The following is a 23772-nucleotide window of genomic DNA, read 5'->3' as shown; positions in this document are numbered from 1 at the left end:
GATAACCAAGAGAAGAAATGCATAACAAGGGAAAGAAAAGAAGAACAAGGGGAATACAAAGAGAACAAGCGGAAAACAAGGAGAACAAAAGGAAGACAAAGAGAACACGGGGAAGACAAAGAGAACACGGGAAGACAAAGAGAACAAGGGGAAGACAAAGAGAACAATGGGAAGACAAAGAGAACAATGGGAAGACAAAGAGAACAATGGGAAGACAAAGAGAACGGGGGGACGCAAGGAGATCATGGGAAAGTAAGGAGAACCAGGGGAAGACAAGGAAAGCGAAGGTAAGACAAAGAGAAAAGAGAAAGACAAGGAGAAAAAGAGAAGACAAAGAGAGCATGGGGAATACAAGGAGAACTGAAAGACAAGAAGAACAAGGAAAAAACAATGAGAAAAGGGAAAAAATAAGGAGAACAAGAAGGATACAAGGACAAGTATAATACATGGAGAAAATTAAATTATGGTTAACGACGCTCGCAACTGCCGAGATTGTATCAACGTCGCCGGTGTGCCGGAATTTTGTGCCGTCGACCTGGGCCGGGATCGAACCCGCAACCTAGAGCAAAGAAGGTTAGCGCTATACCAACTGCGCTACCGAGGCCGACGTTATAAGGAGAACAAAGGGAATAGAATGAGAATAAGAACAAGGGGAAAAGAAGGTGAACACAGAGAATACAAAAAAACAGGAGACAAGAAGGAAAACCAGTGGAATACAAAGACGAGGAAATACAAAGAGAACAAGGAAAAGGGTGTTGCATTTTTATGCGAAAGTAAATTCTCTACTTAACCTCCTCACCTTCATAGTGCGGAGAAAGACATAGTTCTAAGTCAAAACTGTGTGTGAAGCATATATTAAACTATTTTAATCCTTCAGTTGCTATAAAGTTTTGAGATAACTGCTCTAGAAAAGACTAGGAAACCACTGAACATCAGACACACGTACGCAGATCTTCAGCGCCAAGAACTGAACATATCAGCCTTTCTGTTATTGGTACCAAAGTCAAATGATCCTAATACTCCAAAACAAACTAATGGAAGGAAGAAGTCGAGGTACCGGGCATTCGATTGAGCTTGTCCTGTAGGTCAAGATATCTGTAGCTGGCGTGTGCCTCTGAACAGACGGGGTGAGCACGTGAACGCCGCGTTGGTCTCCCAGCACGCGCCTTGCGGGGAGACTCCGCGTCTCAGAGAAAGAAGGGAACAAGTCACTGAACTTCAACTTCGCAATAGTGAAGATCCGGTTTCAGCACTTGCAACTATCTTAGCCGTCGAACAATTTTATTGTAGCAAAATTTCGGGGGACGACTAAATTCAATTCCTTTATCCAACGATCATTTATAAAATAGGGAATCTAAAGGGTAGGTAAGAGTACGGTATAACAGTAATCAAACAAATACATACAGTGAGTACAAAAAGTGTTCGTACATCTACAAAACGTGACTAAAAATAATTTGTGAAGAAAAGTGAGATGCCTGATATTTTACAAATAATACTGTGACTGAAAACTCTATATATTTTATTGAGTGTAACAAAAAATAAGACAATCTAATAATCTCTGTAATATATTTAATAAAATTAAATCACTCCTATTTTCATACACACAAGAAGTTATCGTACACCTGCTATCAGGAATTCTTTATAAACCTATATTGCATTTCAGTACCTTGTTGGATTGCCCTTTGCCGCGATTATTGCCTCCAGTCTTTGTGGCATTGATTCTGCTAATTTTGCTGTAATTGTGGAATCAATTAATTCTCATTTTTCTTTGAAGAGCTTGCTTAAGACCGCCTTTATTTGAGAAATGGTGCTATTTTGTTTTTCTCTAGAATAGACCAAAGATGCTCAATGACGTCAGTATCAGGTGACTGAGGGGGTGTGTGAAGTTGTTTTGGACTATTGTAGAGCAGCCATAATCGAGTTTTTCCCGCAGTATGTTTGGGGTCATTATCTTACTGGAAAACGAAAGTACTTTGAAGGCCCAACTTTTCAGCACTAGCATGGAGATTCTGCTTTAAAATGTTCACATAATTACTTTTTGTGGTCCATCACACTATCGATAAAATGCAGTCTACCCACGCCCGAGGTACTCATACACCCACAAACTAGCACTGACCCGCCTCTAAGTTTTACTGTTGGCACAAGGTGTTCAGGATCCATTTCTGTATTCTTTTGTCGCCACACCATACGTCTCCCATCCGAACCAAAAACATTAAATTTGCTTTAATCCGGAAAGATTACTTTTTTCCAATAGTCCATCACTTTATCTTGGTATTCTTTCGTTAAACTTAATCTTTTACGTGATTTTTCTTACTCACCTATTCCGGGCTACGCGACCATGATAACCATGGTTGTGCTGGCTGAAACTTTCACACCTCGTCTTTCCAGATCTGCGGTAATATTTACTGCACTAATCTTGGGATTTTTTAAATTTCCTTGATGATCACGCGCTCATCATGTTCGGTTAGAACTTTAGGTCGTCCAGTTCTTGGCTTGTTTTTCACGGTCTTTGATACGCAGAACCTATCAATAATTGATTGGATAGTAGACTGAGGTCTCCCAACAAGTTCTGATATTTCACGTAACGATTTTCATAGGTTATGCAGTTTAATAATAACTTTTGTCTACTCACTTGTTTCTCTACGGTTGCTTCCCATTTTGACGTTTCAGCTCTTCATCCACTGATGACGGAGCTCTCTCCCTGTCACTGCTGCACACACAGAGGCACACAAACGAGTATTGGCAAGACCACCCCCTCCACTTCTTCTTTTAATATTATTACTACAGGTGTACCATCACTTGTTGTGCCGACTTATGTATTATTATAGAGTTTTATTTAATTTTCCAAATATTGTACTACTTTTGTTATTTTTATAGATAGTATTTTGTGAACGTCAGAATTCACTATTCATAATTAGTGCATTATTGTATTCTCAGATCTTGCGAGTCTCCTTAAAGAGTATTATAATCTGAATTTTCTAAGAGTACGAATACTTTTTGCATTCACTGTATGCAATTTTTAGTTGGTTATTTAACGACGCTGTACCAACTACTAGGTTATTTAGCGCCGATGGAATTAGTATACCGAGATGGAATTTGGCGAGATGAGTCCGAGGATTCGCCGTAGATTACTTGGCATTCGTCTTAAGGTTGGGGAAACCTCGGGAAAAAAAGCAACCAGTTAATGAACCAAGCGGAAATCGAAGTCACGCCCAAGCGCAGCTCCGGATTAGAGGGCAAACACATCTGCCTACTCAGCTATGCCGGTGGCTACATAGGCTAATAAGTGACTATTATTCATATTATTATTCATATTATTAACAATCAACCTTCAATGACTTGGGCTTTCTCGTCTATTTTCATCGTCATTTTGTAATATATGAACAAACAATAGACATTCACAAGCAGCGGCATTCTATGGCCAAGTGGCCAACATAAGTCTAAAACGAATGTCAGGCAATTCCATGGCATATCCTCAGACTTGCCTCGCTATTACAAATTCCATGGACGTTAGATATTCAACATCGTTAAATAATTCATTAGGAAAAGGCAAGAAAAAGTAAATACGTTTTCTTTCTTTCCGAGAATAGAACCTCGAGAACGCTAGGAAGGGAGAAACTTTTGTTATTCAAAAGCCTATGTAATACCAGTTTCATACTGAGTTTTAACTATTTTTTCGGTGTTAAGTCTTCACAAAGAAATTCGAAGACAGTGTTTTAAATGTAGCTACCGAGACTGTTCTGAAAGAAATTGTAGGTACTACGATGAATTACGCATTACGTCCACTTCAAACACAGCCGACTGAGAATTTCCAAATGCAATATGGAAGATAGTTACTTCTTGCACTAACTCCAACTTGTGACACATAAAATACATTAATTATCACTAATGAACAAGTCGTCTGTAATCTTGAACATTTCATGGCAGTAAAAAGACTTCTGATTCCACGTGATGGGTTAGTGGCCAGTAATGAAACTGCGCAGTGCAAGAAGAATATGCCCTTGAGTAGTGGGAGGTTGTATGACAATATAGGTAACGGTCAAAGTCGTCGTCATTAATATTTATATCCGAATAATAATAATGTAGGCCTATTAATAAGTTTCACGATATATTAACAGAAGACATTCTGTGGGTCATTTTACTAACTAAATTTATAAAATGTATACTAGAACGCAAATTTGAATTCCGCTTATGACATAGAAGTTTGTCACATAAAAAAAATCTTGAAATAGACATGCACACACAAAATTTTGTGAGAGAATAAGCAAACAAGTTTCTTCTATATATATATATATATATATATATATATATATATATATATATATATATATAAAAGATCCAGTATTATCGACAGGTGCATAGTTTTATCACAGTCTAGTATCCTACAGTCACGAAGCTTGAGTTGTGAGGGTGCTAGCACAGTCTAATATATACAGTCACGAAGCTTGAGTTGTAAGGGTGCTAGGAACAATAGACTGTGCATTGTCTGTAATGAGACGATAGTAGCGATCCTAGTGGTTAGCAACTATCTATGGATGCATATTTACTACGTATTGAGCTTCGTGACTGCATATACTAGACTGTGGTGCTAGAAACTATAGACTGTGCCGGTACTATTTCGCATTGTCTGTAATGAGGCGATATTAGCGACCCTAGTGGTTAGCAACTATCTATGGATGCATATTTACTACGTATTGAGGTTCATGACTGTATATACTAGACTGTGGTTTTATTATGCTGCATATCTTCACGTAGAATCACGTGAGCGTGGTGCGAAAAACGAAACAAAAGATTTCAAACATAACAGGAAAACAAAGAGAATAATAAAAGAACAAGGGTAAGACAATAACAACAAATGAAAAGCAAGGAGAATAAGGGAAGGCAATGAGAACAAGGAGAATATAAGGGGACCAAGAGGAAAACAAGAGAAAATAAGGAGATAAGAGGAGAAAGTAAGAAAAAGGAAAACTTAAGGAGAACAAAGCGAAGACAAAGAAAACAAAGTGAACACAGGGAGAACAAGAGAGATGTTTGCATTTTTATGTGACTGTCAATTTCCAAGTTACCCCTTTCCCCATATCTAGTGATGAGAAAATGAAAACGGAGTTTTAAATCCCAGTTGCATGTGAAAATACTTGAACAGTACAAAATTTCTTTTGTTGCATTCATTCACATTATTAAATCCGGCGTTCTTGTTGGGACACACTATAGATAAAATTGTACGAACTCTATTATGTTACGGTATACCGTACAAATATTTACAGGTTAACCATTTTAAAAAATCAGATCTTCCTTCTTCATTGATTTTCAGATGATGATAATAATAAATAATAATAATAATAATAATAATAATAATAATAATAATAATAATAATAATATGAGAAATAAATTTAACATACTTTTTATGCTAGCCTACATGACTTCGGAATAAACTGATAAAACTGGAGATAAGATTGAGGTTATGATTACAAAGGCATAACTTGAAAAAAAAGAAGGAAATAATAGGCACAGAACGCATAACTCATTAATTCTTGGAAATTGTCATCTTCTAAATCCATTTTATTCCTTAAACGTAACTTTACCGTACCTTACTTACTTACAAATGGCTTTTAAGGAACCCGCAATTCATTGCTGCCCTCACATAAACCCACCATCGGTCCCTATCCTGTGCAAGATTAATCCAGTCTCTATCATCATATCCCACCTCCCTCAAATCCATTTTAATATTATTCTCCCATCTATGTCTCGGCTTCCCCAAAGGTCTTTTTCCCTCCGGTCTCTCAACTAACACTCTATATGCATTTCTGGATTCGCCCATACGTGCTACATGCCCTGCCCATCTTAACTTTGCTGTGGTCGTGCCAGAGAATCAGTCCCATTCCGAGGCTTATTGCATGGATTCGTAACAAGCTGTTTTTTTACGGTGATGGGTTGTTAGCCCTTCGCCCAACCCCCAAGCTGGAGGACCACCCCTTATCGGCTGTCCACGACTGCTTATTCAATATATTCACAGCTACCCTCCATATCTGGAGGCCGTCTCCTCTATCCGCAACCTGAGGAAGCGCCATGCCGTGGGGATAGGGACCCACAATACATGGAACTTTATCGTACCGGTAGTGAATAAATGTCTCATTAGTTGTTGTTCAGGCAAATTATAGCCTAGCGCTAAGTGAGGTATAAGGTTCATGTTCTTATATCTTACTAGCTTTTGGCTAAATTACGACTAAAGTGTAAGTTAAGTTGTGACTCTGAATACAAATTCTGCATTTTCTACCCACTTAAGTCGGATGTAAGTAAAAATGAAGTTCAAGTGACGTTCCTGAATACGGCCCTAATTCTCATTACTTCTCTTAAGGGACCTTTCGAAAGGCTAAGCAGGAGATGGAGGAAAACCGTCATTGGTCACTAATCCCAACACGGAAATGACAATGGCGACGACTCGCTAGATTGAAAACTTTATCGTTTATAATGCAGTGTATAATTTTTTAAGTAAGATGTTCTTATTTCCAGTTATTATGTTATAAATATTCTTTACAATATCCATTGAAACGCATAAAATGAGCTTCTATATACTAATGTAATGGATATGTAGTTCCTCATTAGATTACTTCAATGCAATAATATAAAACATATGTCATCTGGAAAAATAAATGTGCGACTTTTCGTAAGATCGAGGTTTAGTGACAGGTTAGGTTTGTTTTCTTCACGCTTTTGGTATGCCTTGCATATGGTAGCCTACGCTGTTCGGTAGATAGGTACACAGATTTGCTCTGGACCGAAGAAAGGAGTGTTTTCCTGCGTAATGCATCATAATGGTGGCACCACTGGGTTACGTGATGATTTCTTGTGAAAATTAGAAAACCATCGGTTGAGCATGTAACAAATAAAGATATGGAGCAGATTTGATGGGTTTATAGCTCTCGCAGTTTTGCCACATCTTGTCCTTAGAGTTGCATGCTACAATTTTGAGGTTATTTCAATAATTTAAATACCGGTACTGTTTTAGGATTGTTGAAGAATACAACACAGCCGCAGTACACCTGACTGATGAAACAAAGATGGCGACGTTGACGTAATAAAATATTACATATTCTAGGCATACCGAAAACCTCAACAAACCAAACCTAACCCTTCACTGATTCTCAGCCTTACTAAAACTCGCTACATTATCTACCAAAAAAACGTATAGTTCAGTATCATATTTTCCAGTATACTACTTTTTCTTCTCTAGCGAGATCGAAGATTCACTTGCATATATTCTAAGTACATAAGCCTATACGTTCCGCTCAATTTTATAACCCCAAATCTAAAACATTTCAGTAACTAGTACGGAAAAAATGTGTGCTGTATGTTATTAACATGTACCTACGTACTGCGCAATATTACAGTTGGCTATCTCGGCTATACAGACAACTTGGATTATTCAAATGGATAACTAAAATTATCGGTAATTTTAGGTATAGAAGCGGTGTACCGGGTACAAAGGCAAACCATGAAACACGTCTTGGGTTTTCTATAGCACGCGACACTGAACGTTTTTTAACAAAAGAAGTGAAAAAAAAAACTTGAAAACCTATTAGAAAATAGGTCAGAATTGGAAAGAATTGTTCGGTGTAAATAATCTAAACATGATTAATTATATTTAACACGTGAAATAAACAGGTAGAACACTTCAAAATATAACACGAAATGCACATTGCATTTCACTTAGTATATGCAAGCCATACAAAAAGCCAAGTCTAGTCTAGCCTAACCTAACCAGCCACAGATTCGTATATCCAAGGCATACGAAAAGCCTAAACTAAGCTAATCTAACATAACCTGTCACAGATTCCCGTACCGGAGAATCTAAAAAAATTCAAGTTGAAAGTTTCAGTGCCGCGTGCTATAGAAAAGTTCATATCTTAATGACATCATGCTTCAGATGTTACAGTCTATGCTAAAGATAAAGAATACTAAAAAGCCACTTTAAATTATTTTTCAAAATGTTATTAATAGGTCATCTTTTACATAGGCTATGTTGTTTTTCCACGAACTTAATCTCACTGGACCACTGGACTGGATTAAGTGCCATGGTGGTTTGGGAGCGAAATGGGAAGTGTGGGGAGGGGCTACTCCCCCCCCCCCCAACAAAATTATATTCCGAATTAGGTTGAATGGCTAATTTGTACATACATTACTTTGTTATGCAGAACATACATAGAACTGAAGTTGGATCGAATCTCTGCCAAGCTAAAGATAAATGTAAACTGTAATTGAAATATTATGTAACAATTACACTTAAGAGAAACTAGTGCACGGGAAGCTCAAGTGGTTTTACTCAATTTGTATTTCTGGTCCAGAGAAAATACTTGACTTTTAAGAATATATTACCATGGATCTCTGAAGTATAGTGCCTTAAATATTAAACTTATCTCGGGGGGGGGGGGGGACTATAAATTCGACTGTTTTCACTTTCAAATCACCTGAACTTCCCGTGCGCTAGCTTCGCTTTCCCTTATTCTATGATATGGAAACATATAATATTTATTTGTATTTCTACTATTTATTATTTTGACATCATTTACGACGTGTCGTCCCACAAAAACAATTCGTTTATATGCATATCCAGAGCAGTTGCAATTTAGTACACCGTTTTTAAGAAATTATCAAATTATCTACACGAATACAATAACTAATATAGAATTCTAACCTTTGAATACTGGTAGGCTTCCTGTAGAATTATTATATGACATGCTAAATTGTCTTTTCACTTATTTCTTGAATGTGGAGGAAAAGCAAATGAATGCTAGAATCAATGGAAGCAAACACGAAGTCATTACGAAACGTCATAAAATACTGAATTATCTGCACAAATTCTTTGTTTTTAATGTAAATAATATCTCAAAAGTTCATCTCTTTATTAAACAATAATAACGCTTTAATGTAACTCCATTTTTCTATATGATGGACGAAAAATAACGTAATATTAAAATTCGCAGAAACCATCTGAAAACCGCTCTGATACCTGTCATGGATCACGTGATTGTACCAACATTTGAAAATAGAATAAAATCATTCTAGTTAATAATAATTTGGTCAGAGATAAGAAAAGAATGCGCAATGTGTCCAGAAAAATTTGAAAATGTATGATAGACGATGAAATTTTCAATAAATGCTAAAAATGCATTAAAGTATAAGAGATATAACTGGTTAAAGAATCTTATTAATATAACTTTGGCTATTAAATCGAGATATTTCAGAGTTATACACAAATTTTCATGCTTCAACTAATTGACCTTGTAACAGTTACGTCATCGGTAGGAACACCTGGTAAACAAAATAAACATGTCGTCTGCTGCTTTGATGCCGCCATTGAAGTTGTTCACGAATCGGATGTGAGGAGAGTTTCTAGAAAGTTTTGATTGGATCACTCTTTTGGTTAACACTAAAGTGCGTATTATATTGCGTGTGAAATTGAACTTGACACGTATATTGTCAAAATATTGAGCATTCGTGTATCTTATAAGTGAAAAGTAAACTATACAATTGGAGTATAGGTTATGAATACCAACAGTAAACAAAATAATTCAGTGTTATGTCAATATTAGTAATAAATTAAATATTAAGTACCGTAACATTTTTATGCATAATATTTTCTGTGCTGGGGTCCGTATAAGATAAGGGATTGTTGATAGTTGCACGGGGTCACACGCATGTAGCCTCTCGGTCGTTGATAAGGCATGGTATATGTGGGCTTACTTCTTGTGTGGCGATATTAGTTCTAAAGCTAGCATTCCAGTGAGAGGCTGGTTCATCTATCAAGACTTTGTGGGGCGTATTTTGCAAAGGACAGTGTTTTAAATTGACTTCAACTTTGACTGTGGTTTTCTGAAATTTTTTTTTCTCTCTCTCAAAAGGACTTAACAGTTTCATTTAAATTGTGATATACGGAAGAAGAATCTAATTTAATCAATCAAGCAGTATACAGTCTAGCTTAGAGCTAGTTGAAACACACAGAATATCAGACAGTAGCATATTTCAGTCAGTCTTAATGGTGTACTTTGCTAGCTCTCAGAAGATGACTGAACTTTTTCTAAATCGTGTGAACCCTATTTATTATTCTGACTACTCCGATACGAAGGTTTTCATTCACGGCAGAAAGCCCTGTTGTTTTCTGTCTTGAAGTATCTGAATCTGTATAGTTATCTGTATAATATTTTGACTCCAGCACGTGAAGCTCTGCTGGTGAAAAAGGATTCAAGCTTAAAAGTGTCACGACTTGGTGTTTGGTATTCAAGAGTTGCGAGAGAAGTTTTATTTGCTATCGAACCCCCTGTCACACAGCACCGAAAAAATATACTTCAGTCTGTATGCAAGAGACTGTCTCAGAGGAAGATATACTTCATAAAAATTCCATAATGGATGTTATATCCAATGTGAGTATCATACGGCTGCAAGAAAAGTTGACAGTTTTATAAAAATTGAAGAAGAGAATGATAGTGTGGTGTGTGTATCATCAATGCCAATTTGATGTTATAATGAACGTACAATAAAAATAATCTCTAACGTGATGGATTATAATATATATAATCCTGTCTCTACCTTTGACTGTCCTTTTCTCTTACAAGTTTTAAAACTTCTTGAAGTTTATTTTCTGTGGTATTTTACACCATAACTGTTCGATGGCATTCCTACTCATCTTACCACATATTTCAATTCAACCTAAGTATGTATACATACAAACTCACTGCATAGGCTATTATGTTTGTTCATTATCTCAGTGGCTCTTTATATGTTTATGCTAGTCATTTATGTAATATTTTCTTCAGATCTCATATTTATACTATTAAGCAGCCTGTTAATGGTTCGTGTTAATTAACTTATATATTTAAGTTATGATTTCTTTAAACAACATATTAATACCTGCTAGCATTGAATATAATATTGCAAAAAAATTAACAAATCCCATAAATACAATGCTTCAATTTTGAAGTGTTAGTAAAACAGTCCTCATATTACATTTCTATTTACCTGACATTTACTTCAGCGTGAAAGCAGTTGTGGATTCGAATCCCGTCTGCGACATGAATGTGTTTGTGTCACTGTAATGTCCCTCCTGTGTTGTTATAGATGGAGGCCTGGTGTCGTGCTAACCCCATCTCATCAGAATATCAATATCTCATGTAGTAGACCTATGGGCTTAGATGCTTAGAGTATGCCTCAAAGGAGAATGAAATCCTTCAGAGACAAGAATTTATTCAGTACTTCTGAAAATTATTCACAACATTAAATTAATTCTAATTTGTATCTACTTTTTAATAATAATAATAATAATAATGCTTAAATGCGACAGGCTCATGTCAGTAGATCTACTGACATGTAAAAGAACTCCTGCGGGACAAAATTCCGGCACACTAGTGACGCTGATATAACCTCGGCAGTTGCGAGCGTCGTTAAAAAAAAAATAATAATGCCATCATTAGCTTTAATCACTGAAGTAATTACATAGTCTGCCTGATCTTAATATGTTTTCTATTTGTTACAGTACCCCGTGCTCAAGTCATTTCTTGTGGGGTCTTTCTCTGGAACTTTCTCCACTATACTATTCCAACCTCTGGATCTGGTCAAGACTAGACTCCAAAATTCAACTTCTAAATGTTTTGAGTAAGTATCGGAGTCACAAAAAAAAAATAATTTATTTCTATTTAACTTCGAGTAGAGAGAAAGAATAAAAAAACAATTAACTTGCACTACAACTGAAATGATTTTTTTAAATTCATACATTCATTTACAAGAACAACATACAGCACATCTTAACCAATAGACTCGAAGACGACTATTTCATGTCGAAAACATTTGTAAAAATTAAAAATGAAAATAAAATATGCCTAATATTTAGACAATATTTGTGATATGATAAGTTATAGACTGACACATCCAAAAGCTTTACTTGCTTAACTAGTAACTTACCGCAAAATAAAATGTCAATAAAGAATAGTTATGTTGTTAATTCTAGTATTATAAGTCTAGTGCACTTCTCTGTTAATATTTTATGTTAAAATGTATCCTTATATCTTGAACCATTGCAATGAATTAAATGGATCTGGATTCAGACGACGAATCTTGATTATCTCTGAAATAAAATTTGTGTATGTTCTTTGTCTTGCTTGTTGCCTTAAATTGTGGACTTATCATCAAGAAGTCTACACCACTGGTACCACGTTCCAGTCGAAATTAAATGAGTCAAAGAAAAAGTAATCACGAGCAGGAGGAAATTATTATTATTATTATTATTATTACTATTATTATTATTATTATTATTATTATTATTATTATTATTATTATTATTATGTACTGTTTACAGAGCGAGACCAGGTCAGCCATGTGGTATGATGACCATAATTGGACACATCCTCCAGAAAGAACATGTCTTTGGGCTGTGGAAGGGCATGACCCCTGTAAGTTTTATTCCTCATTAAGACTTCTCTTCAACAAGGAATTTACTTGATGTTAGTTTCAATCTGTTTCATGAATTTTAAATTTGAGACTTAACACATTTATCCAGCAGATGACTGCTCACTCACCAAAGGGTCTAGATTTTTTATTTCAAAAGTGCCTTATTATTACCGTGTCAGTCTCTTTACCTTTGATGAATAGCCTCTGCAGTTCTAATGGAATGGTAAATAATAGCGAATTGCATTGTACAGTTGTCAGAAAACATTTTTTGCTCGTAAAAGTACGAGTATTATTGCAAGCTGAGAAGCAAATCACTTCTCAGAATCACGATACGTAAAGCATACACTACCAGTCAAAAGTTTTTGATCAGCTATGAAAACAATTACTTATATACTTTATTTCAATGTACAAACACATCGGAAAAACTAAATAGACTAACAAAATAAATATTTTCTCTCTTTAGCATTATGATATGATAGAATATTCAAAACGAAATCCCTGTTTTAACCACAAATCCATAATTGTGATAGGTGATCGAAAACTTTTTGATTGGTAGTGTATATATATTTGACACTTAATGAAACTTTCTAGGAGTTGCGAAAAATATCTTTACAGTCTTGTGAAACAGTCTTTTAGACACTTTCGCTGTCTTCTGTACTTGGTGATCTTTTTTTAATATGCCATACTAGTAACTTCATCTTTTCTATGTATTTTTTCATGAAATCATTCTCGACTTGAAGTAAAGTTCTCAAACATAACTTTTACATACCGGTAACTAGTTGCATGTTTCGTTTAGTAACCATGAAAGACCTCACAATTCAGATAGGCTTAAGATTGCTCACTAAGACCTCTTAGAAAAAACTATGTATAAAAGACTGTGATCAACAAATATCAAATACAATCGTACTAGGTAAAAGATACGTGATAAAAGGGAGAGTAATGAATAATATTTCATCTCCCTAGCATTAGCTATTCTCACTGATAAAGCCTTGCTTTGTGTGGCGTAGTTCTTTGGAATGAGAGCCTTAGATTACTGTAATTCACTGGCTCGTAGATTAGGGTTTATCTACAAGAATAACAGCCAAGAACTTAGAATTACAATGAATTTACAGTGTAAGTGATGTACTGAATTTTTATTTCAGTCTATAACTCGCTGTGTGCCAGGAGTTGGTCTATACTTCTCTTCCCTCCACTGGTTGAAAACGAACGTGACATCAGGTGATCCTGGACCACTTGAAGCTGTTGCTTTGGGAATGATTGCTAGGTCAATGAGTGGAGTGTGTTTAATACCAATTACCGTCATAAAAACAAGATTCGAGGTAAGTTCATTTAACTTTAGTTCACTGAACTGCGTAGAGTGGTAGACTAATGACCATAAGAGCCTGGATTCAAGCTAAGGCGACATTTTTCATTGTAATATAACTTTCACAACTGCTTCAAGGTCCATTCAGCTTTTATAAAATTAAGTAGAATATCTTTTTCAAGTAGACAGTATAGTTCTAAGGACATCATCATTAGTATTAAGGTCTGGGATCTCTCCTCCTGCCAGCATGCACCTCAATGGCACACTTATAACATATTTATTTTGTTACAGTGATATTCATTAGTCTCTTTTTCTAACTTGTATATTCTTCGTAGCTTGCAAGTTTAATTGTTTATCTTTCAGAGTGGTGTGTATCAATATGGAGGTATGACGGAAGCATTGAGGGTGATATATCGTACTGAAGGAGTTCGAGGTCTTTGTTGTGGCCTTGTTCCAACACTTGTGAGAGATGCACCATTTTCTGGCCTGTACTTCATGTTCTACTCTCAAACTAAACGTTATGTCCCACAAGGTAATTTAAACTCAATATTTTTCAGTAATGTACCAGCACTTGTGAAACATAACTTCAGAATTCCATTCATTCCCTTTCTATTTGCCAACTCATATTCATCATATCACGGTAATTATAATACCCACAGAACTTGGAGTAACAGTAATTAAAACCATGAATAATAAAGGTCTTCCTTTATACATGTACACAGTGACATTAAGTCAGTAAGAGCACGTGAACAACTTGTTTCCTTTAATGCACGATTTTTTATTATTTAATGTATTGACGCACTGGGAATGTATAATATCCGAATCAAACAGTTTAAACTTCCCGAAACTTTCACAGATTTCTTGCATAATTGGCAACATATGTTCACATGAAAGCCGTGCTCTTTTCAAGGCGGCTACATGGCTTGACACACATGTACGAGACATAATTGTCTGTAGCTGGCTGCTTATGACTCATCAAGAGCACAAGGCATTAAGGGAACATTGAATCTATCCTGCAGATATCAGGTGTGTCGATGCGTTCTCAAGGTAGGAAATATTCAGTATGTGTCAGCACTCTTAAAATTACCAGGAACCGTAATATGTACTCTTAATTTCTTTTGTCCCGCGCCATGGCATCGTGGTCTAAGGCATCCTGCCTAGGACCGGTGTTACGGAATGCGCGCTGGTTCGAGTCCTCATGGGGGAAGAAATTTTCTCATGAAATTTCGGCCAGTGTATGGGACCGGTGCCAACCCAGCATCGTGATGCACTTGGGGAGCTGTGATAGATAGCGAAATCTGGTTGCGAATGCCAGCTATAACGGCCGGGGGGATCATCATGCTAACCACACAATACCTCCATTCTGGTTGGATTATCATCCACCTCTGCTTCGGCATGTGGGCATGAGGCCAGCAGCTGGCTGGTCGGTCTAGGCCCTCCACAGGCTGTAGCACCACGGATTATTATTATTATTATTATTATTATTATTATTATTATTATTATTATTATTATTATTATTATTATTTCTTTTACAATACACTTACTACGTTAATGCCACACAGAGCACTGGAGAACAACTGAAGGTTGCAGTTATTCAAAAGATTGTACTTAAAAAAAAATACAAGTCGATCTTCTAAAGTGCTCAAGCTAGCAGAAAATACCCAAAATGAATTGTTGACTTGCTAACTCAATACTGTGAGGTGAAAAGTCATCTACATAAAATTGGGATCTATTCTTTTTATATAAAGGCATATGAATCGTGCAGGAATTTATTACATATGTGCAAAGCCTTGTTACAGCTAAGAGATCACATTATCAGGAGTTATAAAACGAAAAGGGTTCTCCTAAGTTCCGGTTAATAGTATAATAACTTTTGCTAAAGATATCAGGGATTGAGATGGTGAGCGAGGTTAGTTATTGATACCATACCCATTATAATCTACTCGTAATTGAATTCAATCTAAACTACATTTAAAATAACTTACGTCCAAGAATTCTGAGTATCAGATAATAAACATTTTCTACCTCATGTTTCAGAATGGCTTCACTCCAACTTCGCAGCACCTGTCAATTTCTCTTGTGGTCTGTTTGCTGGACTCTTAGCTTCGATTGTTACCCAACCTGCTGATGTTATTAAAACCAAGATGCAACTTTATCCTGAAAAATTCAATGGAATTCATAGTGTACTCATCTATGTACATAAAGTAAGTATATGATATTAGTTTGATAAAATAATGAATAAATTGGAGGTATTAAGAATGCTGAAAGATGTTTAAAACCACAAGCGAAAGAAACACGTAAGGCAAGCTGCTAGAAATTTGGATATGAAACTGTTATATGGATTGATTTTCTTCTGGATAGGATCTAGTTGCGAGCAAGAAATACGGGTATGCAGAAGAATTAATCATTCTTGAACCAGTTCGCATTTACATAGTTAATTATCTAATTGCAATGGAGCTTTGATTACAGTCATTAATTATTTAAGAAAACTGTTACTGTTAGTAAGAAGACAATAATCAAATCACTTACATCCATGTTATAGCAGTAGTTTCTTCCAAAAATGTTGTATTAAAAGAAATGATCTCTTAATGCAAATGAATCGCTGTATTTCAATGAAAAATTATTAAATCCATTATACTTCATATAGAACTTTAACAGAAACTTCATAAAAGCTGTAAAATTCAATATAGTAAATGTCTATTTGCATGTTTTCAAAAGAGCCATGTTCATTTACTAACTTTCACATCAAATTAACTGCTAACATGCTCTTATGTCGCAAGGACAGTAGGCTAACAAAACGAAACAATCTCACTCGAAAGTGTGCCTGAATGTTCGAGATTAAATAAATGTTGGTCATCCAAGAGAAATGTAGGTCTACTGGTATATGACCCGGCAAAAATGACAATTAGTTGTTGAAAAAAATAATAATCGAAGAGCCATTGTAGTTAGTAGATAGGTTAAACATACCTAAAGGTACGATCACATGTCGCTACTTTTGCTGCGCAACTTTTGTACTGCAGCTGCAAAATTTGCGTGTCGTGTTCACACATAAGCCAAAAGTAGCGCGCTGCACGCTACTTTTCATGTTGAGCAACCCGAGTGCTGCAAAAGTTGCAACTGGAGGTTGCAAGTCTGTTCACATGCAAGGCGCTACTTTTGCAGCCGCAGTCATGCTGCAGGTTTCCATCTCCATGTTGACTTCTCAATATACATTTTGTGGTTATGTTCGCATTAAGAAACTCATGCGAAAGCTTCCTTATCTATTATTTGCTTTTCTGTCGTATCTAGTATTCAGAAATTGACATTATTTTTACTATAAAGCTTTTAAAAACGCCTATATACTTAAATGATAACCAACAGCATATTCACGTAATCAATGTTGGCAACCCTCCTGTTTGAAACTACACTACGGAAAATTTAAAAAATGAATTATGTCGTCAGCAATTATGCTCAGACTGTGTTGTGTATTTAATAACTGTTACAAATAATTTATTTTCATCACATTTAACATTAAAATATATCCAAACAATAAAAGTATCATTGGCACATTTGGGTGAAAACACTGGTTGCAACCGCAGCAAAAGTTTCAACAAAACAGATATCAAAAATGCTGCGGCTACAACCCTGAGAACCCTGTTCACACGTCGCTACTTTTAAGCTGCGCGCAGCATGAAAAAGTAGCGGGCAGCAGGTTTGGCAGCCGCTACTTTTCGGGTTGCACCGTTGTTCACACGTCGCAGTACAAGAGTTGCGCAGTTGTTTGTACTGCAGCGCTGCAAAAGTAGCGACATGTGACCGTACCTTAAGAAAACCATGTCCTCAAATGTCTCTTGTTTTTTTTTTATAGAGATATGGAATGAAAGGCTATTTCAAAGGATTAGTGCCTAGAATGTTGCGAAGAACTCTGATGGCAGCAATGGCGTGGACAGTATATGAACAGGTGAGAAATTATTGGAAAATTATTAATAATTAATTATTCTGTTTAGTGGTCACCCTGGTGGCCAGTAGTAGTCTGTGCATGATTGATGATATCCACTAACGTTCATGTTCAAGATGCACACAAATCGTATTCATGATGATGATGTGCGTGATACTAATTATGTATTTTTTCCTACAGAAGAATAAGCAATTAAAGATTTTAAATCAGTCTGACGCATACAGATCAAACAATTACAGTCCACACAGTTGTCATACCAAATCTATTATTAGCTATATGCAAAGTTTTATCACTATCCGTGACCTTGTTTTCGTATGTGAACAATAATTTTAGCATTATCATGCAGTAAATATAGTAATCATGTGTTGTGCTTTATCTGTTTATGTATGTGTTGTGTTATTTATATCTCCTTTTATCTTTGCAGGTTACAAGAAGTATTGGCTTGAAATGAACCTTCTGTACAACTTTTCTTACTACATCTGTCCTCGGTATAGATGTTAGCACAGCAAACGAATTAACAAATGTCTCAAGACCAATGTAGGTTAAATAGAAATGACAAGAATATGAATAGCCTTGTGGAAACCACCACAAATATGCAAGCACAGCACTTGAAACGGATTCCAGAAGTGTTATCAGTATATTTCGTTATCATTTACCCTTTTGACATTTCGCCGGTCATTTGTAGCAACTTCATACAAATAGATAGCTTTAATGAAACAAATCAGATCTTCATTATGGAGAAGGTTTCTACATGAAGGCTGAAAATACTGGCTTCTTCTGTTTTATAGAACATTGAGGCTGTAATAGATAGTTAGAACTTCATTTCTGTCACACACGGTTCTGTTAGTGTTGTCATAAAACGAAACTAATTAGATTATAGAATACAGAATGTGTCAGTTGAAAAAAATCGAGTAATTTGGCTGCAAACAAAGTTTCGTTCCTTACTGATGGAAAGAAAAATTGTCTTCGCAGTGATTATGTCTAATTAATAATAATAATATATCGAAATCACCTTTTACTACACGAACCAATCAAGAGAGAATTAATTTCTCTGGTTTAGGAATTCCCTGTAAATTCTCCACAAGAACTCTTAAAACACAGAAACAGAAGTAACATAAATGAGGTTTTAAGAAACATTGTATAGGATACAATTACATAAAAATGAAAAACTATTTCAAACATAACAGACAAAATAACGGAATACAGAAACGGATGGAAAGAGCACAGAAGAATGACTGATGACTAGTCAGTTATAGATCTGTCAGAAGGGAGAAATATTGGAAGACCAAAGAAACGATTACTTTACTACGCATGTGTTTTAATGTTAGAACATTATGAGACTGGGGACAGCTTAGAAGGTAGTGCTTGTGGATGACAAGAAAATGAAGTGGCTGTGCTGATATCTACTTTAAAGTTATAAAAGATTATTTTTGTACGAGACGAGCAGGATATATTTATGTAATAGTTAAAAAGAAAACAGTATTTAATTAATAGTAATTATATTGCATAAGGAGAGAGTGGACGAGACTTAGTGTTAATGATAAACTGTATTACATCATTCTTAACTTGAGGTACTGAAATAAATAAAGGTATATTCCAACTGAAAGTGTTCAGCTAGCTTTTTCAGTGTTACAAATGATACCAGAATTCGATGCCTAGCTAATACTTAAATTTATGATGAACAATGTTGCGTTTGAACAAGTTTAATCTAAATACTTAAGTTTCTTAGTTCATTATTGCTCCATTTAGACTACGGTTTTTGTAGCGCATAAAAGACCACACACACACACACATTACAACAGTAGCCTTCACGGAGCACTTTAAACTGAACTTAAACTTTTAAGATTACAACTTTCACCACTGACTTCTTCTCACAACACAACTAAAGTGAAATAGCTTGCATGCTGAGAATGCAGATGCACATTACCGGTGATCATGCCATCTTTTGGCGGGAAACAGCTCCTGCAAAACCTGAGTGTTCTCAGCTAACCTCACTGTAGTTGCCATCAGTTGGAAAGAACCTGTATTTCATTCAGTTCTAGCAAATAATGAAACTATTACTGATGGTCCTAAAATATTGGCCATTATAAATACGATACTGCGACAAGATTCCTTTAATTCTGAGAATAAAGACTGGTCCACAATAAACCGAGAACAGAAATATTGTTAAAATAAATGTATTTAAATGTGACCATTCACAATTAACTATTGTGAACGCTCACATTTAAATACATTTATTTTAACACTATTTCCGTTCTCGTTCTAGTTTCCATTCCTGGTTTATTGTGAACCAGCCCTAATATTGCACAGCTGTTATTGTACCTGTTTTATATACAAGGTATTTCACAATAACTATACCTAATTTTCAGGTGTGATAGAGTGTATGTAATTAAAATTTTTTTCGTAATAAAATAGTGTCCAGAAATGCTTCCGTATCAAGATAACATAGTAAAAGTAAAAACTCTTCATTTACCTTATTATCATCAATGGATGTCTTTAATTTGTGTTTTTCAGCTATTCCATTATCATGGAACCAACTGAAGTTTGTTTTCATTCAAAATTACGTCTTCATTAGCACTATCATATGCTGCTCCATTTATTATCGTTTACAATAATGAATTAGCAGACATGCATATGGAGCTGCTTACTGCAATGCTAATGAGGCTGTAATTTTGAATAGTTTTTATAATTTTTTCAATGCTATTTTTATAATATTTCAATAATTTTCTGTATAACAATGAAAATTAAATACACAAGGTACAGTACTTTTCTTAGCGAGATTCTCTGAAATTCTCGTTTCTTTCTTATTATTACCCTAGATCATATATTATGTAACAGATAGCTCAACCCTATGTTAAAATCGGCAGCACTTTGAAGAGAACAACTGCCAGGATCGCCACCCATCTGCCGTAAACGAACACAAGATGGCAGTACAGTCGCTAATGCAATTCAAATGGGAATTATGACGTGACTCCTTATGTAAGAACTAGATGGCAGCATAATAAACCTGACAAAAGTTGTTACCGTCAACGCCTATAAGGCCGAGCTATCTGAGTATATATGATCTAGGTTATTACACATCAATATGAAAACATTTCCAGATATTTTTTATTAAGAAAAAAATGTTTCATTACGTGCCCCTCTATCATATCTGAAAATTAGGAATAGTTATTCTGAAACATTCTGTATAAATATGTTATAGATTTGTTATCGCGATTCTTAAAAACATTTCAAGCACCCAGCTGTTACTTGCTCTAAAACAATGTGTTCATTTTTTTTATCATGGCAGCTAATGTAGAGGCATTTACAATTGAACGAACTGAACGTATAGGCCATTCGGTATCTCGTGAAACCTACCTCTGCTTGAGGGGAAGGAAAAAGTGAACTGAGGAACTTCCCTCCCTCACTACACTTCAACTTGTAAGCTAGCTACCTTGCTTGCTTGCTTGCCCTCACCACAAGGTTTTTCCTATGAACTCTTGTGCATGAATGCATTTGGCTTCACGAGATAACGAATGACCTATAGCTGTTCTAGATGAACATTTGTTCATCGCAGAACCAGCTGTATTTTCTGCTACTGCACCTATATTATTCTATTATACTACTATTATTTTTCTGAACAAATGGAATGAATGTCACAATGTTAGAGGAATAAATGTCACAATGTTATATTAATTTATAGTTAGTAAAATGTAAACTAAAACAATCTTCTTGTGATTCGGGGAAAATGATGTTTAAGTTATGAACTGTAACTGGTATACTATTATTAAATTGTTAATTTTCAATGCCAGACTAATGTTATATTTTATTTTACGAATGCTATTAATTTCTTCTGTTTCTTTCTAGAGACTTCTATATAGGTCTATATATATATATATATATATATATATATATATATATATATATATTTTTTTTTTAAATTTACGTAAACTCTGATAACTGTCAAACTCTCCACAATATTAATACGTTTTGGGAAAATTAAAACTTGTAGAGATTGTAGTCCTAGCTACATTATACCTAAATGCAAGACACAAGCAGAACAAATTGAAAGTACCTACATAGAAAAGAGTCTAAAAGAGGTGAACTCATTGTTGCTCATTTTAATTGGTTGTGAACAGCCCAATAATTCTACTTGATTTTATGTTAATAAAAGTGCAAACTAGTAGCATCATTAATTTCTTATACATGAAATTGTATTATAAATACCTATATTTACTCTTACATTATGTAAATAGTAACATTTTGTTTGATGTCATCTGTCTTCATAAGTAAAGGTTGCAACATTTACCTACTCTTTGTAGTATGTATTTATTTATAATCACTGTACTTGCTTTCATTTCAGTAAAATTTTAAATATTCGAGTAGTGAAAGGGTTTTAGTTTTATCTATTACACCACTTTTAAATATGCTGCCACAACAATATTGTGTGGAGGACCACGTGACCTGTCGCACTTCAGTTTTGTTCTGATTATCTGTTGCAATTAGGTGTAATAGCACTGACACTACTATTTTGATTACTATCTTATGTTCAGTCACATTATACTTGGCGAATTTGGCTAAGTAGGAATAACTTTTATTGTTACTATCATATATGAAAATTAAAGTGTAATCTGCTAGAAGCAGTGATTTACAATATCATTGTATTGCTTCATTTCTAATTATCGTATGTAATATGTTTAAAAGTTTCATACTGCTGCATTACAACACAGTGTTTTTTTTTTTAATCCAATGCCACCAGGTTGCCTTTTCGACATTTCTGGTCTTCTCTCCTGGCCGTGGCTTAATTGTAACCCACTTTTGAGGTTGGGGCACCTGGAAGGCGGAGTTACATTACCCCGATGATGTGATAGGATGATTATGATAATGTGGTGCCAGGAGAGGTCTTAAATCTAAACTTAACCTAAATTCCAGACCATGGACGAACACAGGAATAATCCCCTTTAAGGAAAAATTCCTGTGCTCTTACCGGGAATCGAACCTGGGACCTCATGAACTATAGCCAGAAGCTCTGACCACTAGACCATGAGGGAAATGTAAGGACAACTAAAGGAATATATAGAGAACAAGTGAATAAAAGGGAAACAGTTTTAATAAAGGGAAAACAAAGGGAGTACAAGGGTAACAAGGATAAGAGGAGAACAAGGGGAATACCTAAACAAGTTAATAGCTTCTGGACAAGTGTAATATCAGGGAAACAAGGGTAAAATCTGGGAATAAGAGTAACACATGGAGAACAAGGAGGAATACCTGGAAACTAAAGCGAATACCTGGAGAACAGGCGAAATATCTGGATAAGAAAGGAATTGTAAGAAGAAAGAAAATACAAGGGAAATGTAAGGACAACTAAAGGAATACATAGAGAACAAGTGGAATACAAGGGAAACAGTTTTAATAAAAGCAAAATGCGAGGAGAACAGGGAAACAATACACATACAGACAACAACAAAATAGTTTAAAGAAAATACCACACTTCTCCTTCTTCTTCTTCGCCTCCTCCTCCTCCTCCTTCTTCTTCTTCTTCTTCTTCTTCTTCTCCTCCTCCTTTTTCTCCTCCCTCTCAACTCTGGTTTCCTCACCTGTTTCGAAGTCCACAAACAGTATTTCTTCTTCACTGCTCAAAGTCATTGTGCTTGCATTTCTGCCCAGATGGCGACCGCTGGACGTCGCGTTGGCTTCATGCATGAGCTCCTTGTGAATCCGTTTGGCCATATCTTCATAGCGACTCATCTTGCTCCACAATGTGATTATGCTTCGTTTTCTCTCGTCCCTGTCATCACAGCTCGACGTCTCGCTGTCTTCGTGTGCATGTCTAAAAAGATGACGAAACCTACGAAATCCATTTCTTAAAAAGGGACAGCAGCCACCCTTCGCACTTCTCTTATCTTCTTCTTTGACCAATGACAGTCCAAACATGGAATCTTCCTCGTTTTCTTCTTTTTCGAATGAAGTCGCTGGCGTGGAAGCTGTTATGGGACCCATGAACGCTGCCATGGGAGATCGAAAGGCCACTGGGTTGTAGGCTTCGGAAGTGCTATATTCCATTGTTTGTGTGGATGCCTGCATCAACACAATAACTACAGGCTCCACGTACAAG

General features: G+C 35.6%; 1 protein-coding gene across 5 annotated transcripts in view; it reads left to right on the top strand.

Moving 5' to 3' along the window:
* LOC138701685 (mitochondrial glycine transporter-like) overlaps positions 1-20458 on the top strand; it is a 39554-nt gene extending 19096 nt beyond the window's left edge. The window contains exons 1-9 of one of the 5 annotated variants that reach the window (XM_069828847.1): positions 9323-9432; positions 10211-10418; positions 11528-11646; positions 12347-12440; positions 13581-13757; positions 14105-14273; positions 15779-15945; positions 17589-17681; positions 18103-20458. In XM_069828847.1, coding sequence (XP_069684948.1) covers positions 10353-10418; positions 11528-11646; positions 12347-12440; positions 13581-13757; positions 14105-14273; positions 15779-15945; positions 17589-17681; positions 18103-18129 — 912 coding nt within the window. In that variant the 5' untranslated portion in view covers positions 9323-9432; positions 10211-10352 and the 3' untranslated portion in view covers positions 18130-20458. Of the gene's footprint in view, positions 1-9322; positions 9556-9587; positions 10419-11527; positions 11647-12346; positions 12441-13580; positions 13758-14104; positions 14274-15778; positions 15946-17588; positions 17682-18102 lie in introns of those variants that run through there. The other 4 variants (XM_069828849.1, XM_069828851.1, XM_069828848.1 and 1 more) reach the window with 4 other exon arrangements.
* The last annotated feature ends 3314 nt before the right edge of the window (positions 20459-23772 follow it).

The sequence above is a fragment of the Periplaneta americana genome, chromosome 6, assembly GCF_040183065.1.
Source record: "Periplaneta americana isolate PAMFEO1 chromosome 6, P.americana_PAMFEO1_priV1, whole genome shotgun sequence".
NCBI classification, from domain to species: domain Eukaryota; kingdom Metazoa; phylum Arthropoda; class Insecta; order Blattodea; family Blattidae; genus Periplaneta; species Periplaneta americana.
This window is presented reverse-complemented; position numbering and strand designations above follow the sequence as displayed.